This window comes from Merops nubicus, unplaced genomic scaffold (assembly GCF_000691845.1).
Source record: "Merops nubicus isolate BGI_N331 unplaced genomic scaffold, ASM69184v1 scaffold1268, whole genome shotgun sequence".
NCBI classification, from domain to species: domain Eukaryota; kingdom Metazoa; phylum Chordata; class Aves; order Coraciiformes; family Meropidae; genus Merops; species Merops nubicus.
The window spans coordinates 6,071-17,646 of record NW_008626101.1 but is presented as its reverse complement, the minus strand read 5'-3'; the positions used below and the strand labels follow the sequence as shown (position 1 = coordinate 17,646).

At 40.0% G+C, this 11,576-nt stretch overlaps 1 protein-coding gene across 1 annotated transcript; it reads left to right on the top strand.

Annotated features, from left to right (window-relative positions):
• Window positions 1-1,423: 1,423 nt before the first annotated feature.
• Window positions 1,424-10,495, top strand: LOC103778286 (alpha-methylacyl-CoA racemase-like; the record flags this gene model as incomplete). Its single annotated transcript, XM_008945866.1, has 4 exons — window positions 1,424-1,567; window positions 4,132-4,292; window positions 9,372-9,558; window positions 10,318-10,495. Coding segments are annotated over 4 exons (670 nt in total), but the record flags the coding sequence as incomplete, so codon positions are not given.
• Between the last annotated feature and the right edge of the window lie 1,081 nt (window positions 10,496-11,576).

The window sequence follows — 11,576 nt, the reverse complement described above, 5'->3', positions numbered from 1 at the left end:
TTGTAGTGAGCTGGGAGTTGGTCTCTTCTCCCAAATTACTGATGATAGGATGTGAGGAAATGGCCTCAAGTTGTGCCAGCGAAGGTTTCAATTGGGTATTAGGAAGAATTTCTTCCCTGAGAGAGTGTTTAGGCACTGGAACAGGCTGCCCAGGGAGGTGGTGGATTCATCATCCCTGGAGGTGTTCAAAAAATGAGTAGATGTAGCACTTGAGGCTATGGTCTGGTGGTTAGGGAAATGTTGGGAGGAAGACTGGAGTTGGTGATTGTGGAGGTCCTTTCCAACCATAGTGATTTTATGATTCTCTGTGGCAAGAAGAGTTTTCTTTAAAACAGACATGTGCCATTAACCTTGCAGCAGTGGTGCCAGGGGGTTATGTGTGACATCAGGTTTTTTTTTTTTGACACCTCTTACTTGTGCTATAGAAAGTCTTGCACTTTACCAGATTTCACCGCTTCCTCCTTGGCATTAATTACTTGCCAGTGCCCAGTAAGTGATACAATAGAAGTAGATCTTAAGGAATTTGAAGATTTAGTAATGTTGTGGATGAGTCTTTGAAACAAGTTGCAGTATGAGATCTGAGGTGGAATAGACGTTGAAGTTACATTATCCCTTTCCTTCCAAAACATCTTTCCCTGCAGTGCCTGCATAGATTACAGGGCACAGTCTGACCAAGATGCACCAAGCCAATAAAAATCTCACCATTTATTTGCAACTTGAATTTGCTTCTTTTAAAACTGGCGGTTTAAAACTGCAAGATAAAGATATTAGCTTTGATTACAGTAAACCCATGCTGACCAAAGCTATATTTCATTGATTTCTAAAAGTTCCTTATTCTCTGTACTACAAAAGAACCTGATTTCTTCTGTGCAGTTGTTGGCCATAATCTGTCGAATAGTGGCATGGTCCATTTGCATGGGGTGAGTTAAAAGGTACAGGAACACCTCAGGTGCCAAGAGGATAATAGAGTGAGGAAAATATATTCCAGTGAAAGATGGAAGCAATTTCAGGTCAATTTGATGTGGAAAATGTAAGATTTTGGTCCTTCTCTCGCTCTCTCCTTTTTTTTTTTTTTTTCCTTTAACAAACCTGTGGTAGTGTTCTGTCTCATTCAGCAGTAAATGGATTACAGCAAGATGTCTGGCAGTCTTTTGGGGAAGTAAAACAGGAAGAAAAGCTGAAAAAGAGGAAAGGACCCTAAAGCTTACTCTCCACTTAATTGGGTTATGTTCAGAATGTATGCAGGATGTTGGTAATTTATGACATTCTGGCTGTTCACGTTGTAATGTGGATACTGAATTAGAATGTGCTTATAAATTGCAATTCAGTTCTGCTGTTGTATGTTTTATCTTTGAATCATGTATATTTTGAGTCTTATTAAAAATAAATATGAATTAGGATTCTGTGCCTCTGTCTTTTTAAGGTGTCATGGAAAAACTTGGACTTGGTCCAGAGGTCCTTCTACAAGACAATCCCAGACTCATATATGCTAGACTTACTGGATTTGGCCAGACAGGAATATTTGCCAAGTCTGCAGGTCATGACATCAATTATTTGGCTTTATCAGGTAGGCTGTAAAATTTCATATTGAATAAGGTTTTTTCCAATCTTAAATAAAGACTCAGGAATTTACTGAGAGGTTATCTGCAGGTAGCTCAAAATTACCCAAGGTGCAGTGTGGTGAAACAGCTGAGCAGAGTTGAAGTGTCTCTGTCAGTGAAATGAGAATTTCCTTCTCTTTCCGTGTGCTTCTCCCTGCTCCTTTCTCTCCAGTTAGCTGTGGCACTTGCTTAACCCCTATGTAAGCTCCCTCACAAGTCAAAAACTGGCCAGGAGAAATGAGGATGTTTTTCTGGCAGGTTATTGAGGTGAAGCAGTTCATGAAGTGATCCGACAGACGTGAAAAGTCAGCACGAGAAAGGAGGACAGGTGGGCTGGACGTGCTGTTTGTTTCAGCAGCAGGAGCAAGCTGTTGGGCTGGATCAGCATTGCTTCTCAGCAATGTGTACTGTGTTCTTCCTTTCTGCTGTTTTGTCTGACTAAAGTTTTTCTCTTAGTCGAGAGAACTGAAGTTTTTATGCATTTTTGTCCTTCTTCAAGGCCTCTCTCCTAGAAAAATTGTGTGCTTACAATCCCCTAAAGGCTGCAGATTATTTTGCATGTATGTGAGCAGCTTTTTTGAGTGAAGGAAAACTAGTCCTCCTAAGCCATTTGAGGATTTGTGCTTTTTTGCTATAAATACCTCTCCATTGCTACCAGATGAAAGGAAAGTAGGCTTAATATAAAGTGGCAGCACTGTTTCCTTAAGGTGTTGCAGAGAGTATGCTGGTTTTGTGTAATGACTTTCCAAGTATGAAGTAAGTAACAAAACAATAACAAAATGGCCCAGCTCTGTTGATGGCAGTCAGTGTGTCACACGTGGCCATACCTACTGGTGTTCACACTGCTTCTGTGTCTGCAGCTTCTCTGAGTCTGTGAGGGAGAAGAGAAAGTGCCCCGAAACTTGTTGGCTTCCCACTGGATAAATCGTTGCTTTTAGCCCCAGCAGAGGCCCAGAGCAGAGGCACTGAAAATGTGGTGACCTGGTATCACCTGCTGTGGGGAGCCATGTTATGGAATTAAGTTTCTTCAGGGGTATGTTCGTTCTTCTTTCATTATGTGAGATTGTCAGAGAATAAAAAAGAGTAAAGAAAGGATGCCTTATTTGAAACACTTTTCTCTGTGTCCCGATGACTTCCAAGTATTATGATGTTTTTATTTGTTATGCACATAGGGAAGGAGTCAGTGCAGAAATACAGTCCACTGCTACCTTAGATTGTAGTACTTTCAGTTTACAAAAAGAAATCGTATTTTCTCTGGAGCTGATTTAATAATTTTGGTTGGTGCTATCTTCCTAAAATTAAACCATTTTGCTTGAAATTTCACAGGTCAAGTTTTTCTGCCCATTTAAAGGAACTAGGACAAGGTGTTTGGGAGGTATCATTCCTCAAAAATGAGAACTCATATCCTGAGTATTCTCTTGAAGAGCTTTGTCCTTTCTTACCTAAAAATGGCTTGCATTAGAAACTCCAGATTTAAATTAATATGTTAATCTTCTGGTGCCTATGATGACCTTTAGACTGTGGTTTCAGTCAGTGACAGGGCTTTATGCTTGTGCTACGGGCTTGGAGACGACTTTATACTGTGCCCTCAGTTGCTTGCGGGAAGTGCATTAGACGATTTGCTAACTAAACTGCATCAGGATGCACCCCTCAGGAAATTTTGGCTGTATGCTGCAAGTCTCAGGTCTTACGCCACAGGCATAGGAGAGAGATGATCATATTGCAGTTTCTTGCTTGACAAAAGGGAATTGCTGTGATTCAGTGAGAAGTTTTTCAGGATGTCAGAGAAATGCTAACAGATTCAAACCTCTATCTGAAGAGTAAACTGGCTTGGCCTTTGCTCTGTTCCCTTTCACTTCTGAGTAACTGCTGGCTTAAGTGCAGGTTCCCTGTGTCTGTTACATGCAATCAGAGGTGATGTTTCTGTGTTACTCGCTTGTTCCTCGTATACACAACCCTTTTTTTTTTTTTTTTTTTGTAAAGGTAATTGAAGAGCTAGAATAGGACTGAAGTGCAGTTGTCAGTGTGATCTCCTTTGCTATGATTATTAATTCATGGCTTATATGTACAGAAGACTATACATTAGCTTTTTTCCATTAAAAGCTTCAGTGAAGAATGATGTACCAAAGTTGCTTTGAGACATGTTGATAATGACTGTTGAATTCTTAGGGAAAAGGTTCTATGCATGTACAAAGTACTGATAAAGAATTATTGTGCACAAGTTTTTTTGGATGAAATTTTTCCTTTTATTCCCAAATTATCAATGGTTTATCTGTTAGACTTTTGTTAATCTCTTTAATTAAATGCATCTTCACTAATCTGATTTAATAAATTGCATTCTTCTGTAAATTAAAGAGTAACTATTTGCTGACACAGCTAAGTAGAGACAGAAGACTGTAGGCAGAAATTTGCTTTATCCCTTGTTTACTTGCATAGATTAAAAAGAGCAAAACTACAATTGTAGAAATGCAGACGTTAATGTCTATAATTAATTTTACACTTACGCGTGCTATGTTTATTCTGCTGTTAGGTGTGCTGTCAAAGCTGGGTAGAAAAGATGAAAATCCTTATGCACCTTTAAATCTTCTGGCTGATTTTGCTGGTGGAGGTGTCATGTGTGCAGTGGGTATTGTTATAGCCCTTTATGAACGTACCAGATCTGGTAAAGGACAGGTCATTGATGCAAGTATGGTAAGTTTGGACTCAAGGAAGGTAGGGTTTCCTGGGTTGACTTGTTTGATTTTTTTTTCCTACTCGTAAGTTTGTAAAAGGGAGGAAACTTGAGCTATATGTAAGGTTTAAAATTGAGCACTTGGGAAAGAAAAAGTGAATAATCTCATAAAATGTCTATTCCTTCATGTGCAAGTAATTTTCATATGTCACTGTTGCCATAACAGCCTTATGACATGGGATGCATTCTGCAGCTTTCCCCCTGTGCCATTCCCTATCTTCCCTCTCACCAGTGACAAAATACGTATTTCACAAAATATTTTCTGTATATATTTGATGAGTAAGTTTTGTTGTATGAAAATAGAGTGTGTATTAAACAATGGACATCATGCTTAACAGCAAAAACGATGATCCTAGCAAAATAAAGAGTGGCATTAGCTTTATATAAGATACACCTGCTTATGAATTTGTGATGGGTAATGTCTTATGAGAAGTACTGTTCCCTCAAATAATTACATTGCCAGGGATTATTGCCAAGAAGTTGATTTTAAACACATTGTGTTAATGTGCTGTAAAAGAAATGAAAGACTAAATTAGTTTAAAAATGGATACTGTGATTTTTTTTTTTTTTTTTGCACTGCAGGGCCACCTGCTTGTAGGAAATACACCTATTTATGTTTATCCTTGAAACCTGTGTTATCTGCAAGTGTTTTTCTCTCTCTGTCCCTACCTTTTATTGTGTTTAAAAATGTTGCAATTAAATTTTGACCTCCTCTTGGGGTTACTGTGACACAGTGAAGGCTATGATTTGGACTTAAATATAAATTGAAAAAAAAATTAATTGAAAAATTCCCTTTGTTGAAGATATCTTGAAGATAGGGGAATAGAGATGTAACTGTCTTGTCTTGAGTGTTTTTGACAAATTTCCATGACATTCTCAGAAGCAGGCCGTGACATTATGGTCTAGATGAAATTTCAAGGGATGAGTGCAAAACTGGTCTAACATTTTTATTCCAACAGTAATTATTACTAGTTGATTGTCAAAATTAAAAACTTAAAAACTGTCATTTTACAGACATCTGTTGGTTGTTCTCAGTGTTTCCTCCCATAAGTTGAATGATAGATGACTGACTGAGTGTAGTACATTTACAGTTTATGTACATGTGGGAAGAACTACAAGTGTGTTGGACACTTGGATTAGAATTGAAAATGACCTTTGGAAATTGGAGAAATGACCTGAAAAAAATTGGCTGAAATTCATGGAGACTGCTGCTCTGTGGTTCTCTTGTGCAACTAATTGTTTCTGCCTAAATGCAGTATGAGAACAATTGGCTAAAGTACAATCCTGGGGGTTTGTAGTAGTCACAAGCTGAACATGAGTCAACAGTATCATGTTGTTGTAAGACACACACACACTGTGTTAGGATGTATAAACAGGAAATAGAGACAGCAAAGGTTCTGAAGTACTTCTTCTCTTTTGTTCAACATTTGTAAGACCTAAGGAAATACTGTTTCTGATGCTAGCCATGATCTTTCCAAGGAAAATTACCAGTTTGGGGAAATCTGAGAAACAGTGCAAAATGATCTGGGTCTAAAACGTGACGTAGGAAGAAACATTGAAAAAGTTTGTATATTTATGAAACAAAAACTGTGGAGAATTGTAACAAGTCTTCAAATATTAAAAAATATTTTTCCTGTCGTTTGGACTATTACCTTATTTTCACCATTGCTACTTTAAGTCATTAAAGTAATTTGTTACAAGAAGAATCAATGTAAGTCTGCTAATGTTCTAATGAGATCTGTGGCTTATTGGGAATGGAATGTGTTGTGGGTTTTATGTGGGTTTTGTGGGTTTTTTTAAGCCCTCAAATCTTCTCCCTTTCAATTTTTTTCTTGTGTCATTATAATCCTGAAATTTACAATTCCCTGTTGATGCTCCTGGTGTCCTGTGGAAGGGGTGGAATATTGTCCAGTGTCTCACTGGATGTACTTTATCTGGTATTTTGTTATGTTCTTTTCACTTGAACAAAATTTCAGAGAGACAGTTAATGAAAAACATACAAGCATCTCAACAGAAAGACAGTTAAATAGACTGATTTTCTGAACCTGTTTTTATATCTAAGTTTGTTTCATGAAAGTAGATATTTTAAAAATGACAGTACCACAGCATTTCAGCTGTCATTTCATTTTAACATTCTTTTTTATTTAGTAGGCCTATTACTTAAGTTGTTGTACAGTTCAGGTAGTCTGAATATGTTAATGACTCTGAAATTTTCTATGGTAGAAGAGGAAAAATTAATTTCTTTCTTAGCAGCTTTGTGTTCTAAGGTTTACTTTTGTTAAGTTTTTATCTTTATGGATTCTTTTGCTGACAAATTGGATTTTTTTCTCCTTTCACTGAAATACCTAATTTTCTGAAATAATCTTAAAAAATCAATTATTTCTTGTGTTTGAGGTTAGTAATTCTAGATTGAGATGTGAATTTTTGTGATAGAAGAATTCATTATTTATCTTTTATTTCTAAGTGTTATGCTGAAAGCTGACCAATGGCTTGGGAGCATTCTTGCAATCAGTAATACACACATGAGGAACTCTTCTAGTTAGTGCAACTAAACTGACACAAAAAGAATGTCAAAAGAATCAAGCTGAGGGCTCGATTTGCGTCACCTGTACATAGTGGCCAGCGTTACTGTTTGGTGTGTAAAAAGTGGATTATGGGTCCTGCACACCAGCTGTCTACTTCAGCAGAATTAAATGCCTGCTCCAAATTGCCTCACGTTGGCTGCTGTCTCGTCCCTGGCTCTGCAGGGGTGGTAGGTGTTGTACAGGGAGCCCGACAGTCCCCATGTGCTGAGGAGGGTGTGGGGTGGACACTGTGGTGTGACACAGTAGGCACCATTGTACATCTGCACTCTTGCACCACAGTAGAGGCATGTGAGTCAGGGCTACACTTTAGGCTCACCCCAAATTCAGACACAGAGCCTTCTGCTGATGGTAGCCATCTGACCAAGGATGACTCACTCTTTGTGAGAAGATTGCCACAATAGAGGGTGGTGGTAATGATCGCTTGCATAAAGGTCTTACGGCAAGAGCAGTTAGCTGTTCCACAGAAGACTGGGTTTCCGTGTTTTTCTCAGCCTGGAGGTATTCTAAACCACACCTCCCACATCCTAGAGGCATTCATCAGTCACAAGGTTAAAGATTAGGCTGATGTGGGTTCTATCTCAGTTTTGTTTGAACGGTTTCGCTCTGCAGAAGGAACAGGCTTGTGGACCAGACAGGTCACTCAGCAGGGTGGCGTCTCTGGGTTCCTGTCCCTGCTTCAGAGACTGCTGATGCTTTTAGCATGAGAGAGCCATTAAGTGAAACAATAACTGTTACTGTCATCATTCTGCAGTTAGGATTAAGGGGAGTGTCCTCATGTTGTCCTTTTAATATATTAAAAGAAAGTGCCCACATTAGTAAGAGAGTGCCCACATTACTCTGTATGGTGTTTTTTGAGCATGTCTCTGGGGGTTCAGAGCAGATGTTAGGCACCCTTTTATTTGTCTCTGAATTGCAGTGGGACTTGGGCAGAAGATACCAGTTGTCCAGTTGCCTAGCCAGGGGTATTTCTGAAGTCCATATACAAGTCCAAAACAGATGCTCTGTTTTGTTTTAAGTGTTCCCAGGGTAATAGCACTATGCTTAGGTACTGAAGTAGTTCCATCAGCACCAAAATCTAACTTGCAGTTACAGCTTACTATCCCCATCTATTATTATCCTTACTTCCAATGTTTTTTGTCTATTGTTCTATTAATATGAGCAGTGCAAGATCAGATTGTTAGTAAAGCAAACATATTGATATTCTTGCAATTATTTTGAAAGTACAGTAATTGATTTTAACGTATGACAAGTAGGACAGGAATATTTCTGCCCTATTTCTTGTGGCAGGTGCTTGAGAAAGAGGCCAAGGAATACAGAGTAAATGAAGAAACCTTCATGACTGCATACTTAAAAGATTTGCAGGTGTTCAGCTCTTGCTTAGAAAGGTAGAAACCAATAGATCTTTACATATGAAAATTCTGTAGCTTTTTATTTTGGTACAATGTCTTTACTTTTCTCTAGAGACAATACTGGGCTAATTTTACAGAGCTGAAAATATATGAATCAAAATGGTACTCAAAATTACACAACTCGAAATTTTCTGTGTTCCACTGGAATGTTTCTGGCCATACACTGCTACTGCCTCATCTTCTCTTACAGTTTTTGTAGTGCAGTTGGAAGAAAATGGATTCTGTGGTGAGCAAAACTGCAGATAGTGGTTGGAAAGACTGGTACAAGCTTGGTAATTATTGAAAGGCTGAACAAACTGAATTTTCATTTGGGTGTGCTCCACATAGCTAAAATTTTAAGGAGCAAGTTGGAACAGGATTAATCATGTTTTCTAGTGCTGTGTTCATCAGACACTTACCTGTTTAGAGATTACTTTGCTATGTCTGTGTACCTCTTGGTGACAGGAATGATAGAATAATTTTTGTTTTAACCTAGTGATGGAGATGAGCTTCCCAGTTCCTATGGTATAACAGAGCTTTAACCTTTGATTTCCTTCCAGTTTTCTTCTAAAACTAGCAGCCTTATTATCAGTAAATTCAAAGAAATTAATGTTGAGATAAAAATTTTATGTTTACAGGGTGGGTATAAGCATCTTGATTTCCAGAGGTTTAGAAGGCTTGATGGCTCTCAGATACTTCTATACAGCCAAGAAGCTTGTCCCATCACCTAAAATTACTTGCATTGTCTTTGTGAACTCTGAATTATTATAAACTTGGCAGATGAGGAAACTTTGTGTAGTGAAAGTATGTTATTGACCTGAAGCTGCGTCATTACATTTATGCTCCTCCTTATTCTGTAATTCTAAATGGTTTCACTTATGCAACATAAACAGCAACTGAAAATTATAAGAAGTTAAACTATTTACCAGAGGTGTTCTGATTGCTACCAGTTTTATCCTTTGTTAAAAAAAATTTTTAGTTTTTTGCTCTTTTGTTTTCTGTAGAATTAAAGTGACATGACAACTAAATTACTGAATCTGTTACTTTTTTCCTGTCAATCTTCAAGGTGGAAGGAACAGCCTACTTAAGTTCTTTCCTGTGGAAATCTGAAAATTTAGGACTTTGGAGCAGACCTCGAGGAGAGAACATGCTAGATAGTGGTGCACCTTTTTATGAAACCTACAGGACCTCTGATGGAAAATTCATGGCTGTTGGTGCCATTGAGCCTCAATTCTATGACCAGTTCATGAAAGGTAAGTAGCTTGGAGCAGTTGTTTCACATCAGCAAAGTGTGATTGAATGAATTCCTTAATACTTGATTTTGATTCATAGAATCATTGTATCATTTGGAGTTGGAAGAGACCTTTAAGATAAATCCAACCATTAACCAAGCACTGCCAGGTCACCATTAAACCAGATCCCTAGGCACCACATCTGCATGTCTTTTAAGTACCTCTGGGGTTGGTGACTCCACAGCTTCCCTGGGCAGCCTATTCTGGTTCTTCACAACCCTTTTCCTAACACCCAGCCTAAACCTCCCTTGGCATAACTTGAGGCTGTTTCCCCTTGTCCTGTCACTTGTTACTTGGAAGAAAATGCTGATCCCCACCTTGCTACAACCTCCTTTCAGGTAGTTGTAGAGGGTGATAAGGTCTCCCCTTGGTCTCCTTCAGGCTAACCAATGCCAGCTCTCTTAGCTGCTCCTCTAAAGACTGGTTCTCTACACCTCCACACCATCTTAGTTGCTCTTCTTTGGGCACACTTCAGCACCTCAGTGTCTTTCTTGTATTGAGGTGCCCAAAACTGAACACAGTATTTGAGGTGTGGCCTTGCCAATGCCAAGTACAGGGGTACGATCACTTCCCTGGTCCTGCTGGCCACACTATTTCTGATACAGGCCACCGCCCCCCCCCGTTTTCTTTTCGGGGGGGCTTTTTCCCCAGCCACTCTTCCCCAAGCCTGTAGTGTTGCCTGGGGTTGTTGTGACCCAACATTTATTATGCTGGGTGCAGTGCTGGTCAACATCGTTGTCAGCGACATGGACAGTGGCATTGAGTGTACCCTCAGCAAGTTTTTTGATGGCACAAAGCAGTGTAGTGTGGTGGACTCACTTGAGGGAAAGGAGGCCATCCAGAGAGACCTCGACAGGCTTGAGAAATGGGCCAGCGAAAAGTGCATGAGGTTCAACAAGTCAGAGTGCAAGGTCCTGCAGCTGGGTCAGGCCAATCCCAGGCACAGCTCCAAACTTGGTATGTAGTTGGTTGAGAGCAGCCATGAAGAGAAGGATTTGGGGGTGTTGATTGACAAGAAGCTGAACATGAGCTGGTGGTGTGCTCATGCAGCCCAGAAGGCCGGCGCATCCTGGGACGCATCAGGAAGACTGTGGCCAGCAGATCAAGAGAGGTGATTCTCCCCCTTTACTCTGCTCTCGTGAGACCCCACCTGGAGTACTGCGTCTGGTTCTGGTGTCCCCACCATAAAAGGGACATAAATCTGTTGGAATGAGTCCAGAAGAGGGTCACAAAGATGATCCAGGGGCTGCAGCATCTCTGCTATAAGGACAAGCTGAGGGCCCTGGGGTTGTTCAGCCGGAGAAGAGAAGACTCTGGGGAGACCTCATAACTGCCTTCCAATACGTGAAGGGAACCTACAGGAAGGCTGCAGGGGGACTTTCTCAAAAGTGCATTGATAGGACAAGGGGAAATGGTTTTAAAATGGCTGGACACTGGTCACTTGATGGTGAATGTTGCATTACATGTCTTTCTTGAGTTTTATTTTCTCCTCTTATTCTTATTTGTTCTTAATTACTAAACTGCTTTTATCTCAGCCCAGTTTATTTCTTACTTTTGCCCCTCCAAATCTCCCATGCCACTGCAGGAAAGGGGAGCCCAAATCAGCTATGTTGTGCTAACTGCTATGTCAGTGCCAGGGCCTGCACTTCCAAGAATTTTGAATTTCAGGAGTGTGATATGATGAAATGAAGGCATGGGGTTGTAAGGTGGGATATGACTTTGGTGAGCAGCATCCCAAGGAGATCTGTAGACTTTGGCTTTGTTCTCTTGCAACCTGTGGTGCTCCCAAAATTCTTTCATGTCTGTTGATCTAAATGGCTTCTTCTCCTTCTATGACCAGGTGACCCATGTAGCAGATGAGGGAGAAGTGGTGCCTGTTGTCTACCTGGACTTCAGTCAGGCCTGTGGCAGTGTCTCCCACAGCATTCTGCTGGAGAAGCTGGCAGCTCACAGCCTAGACAGGTGGAGTCTTGGCTGGG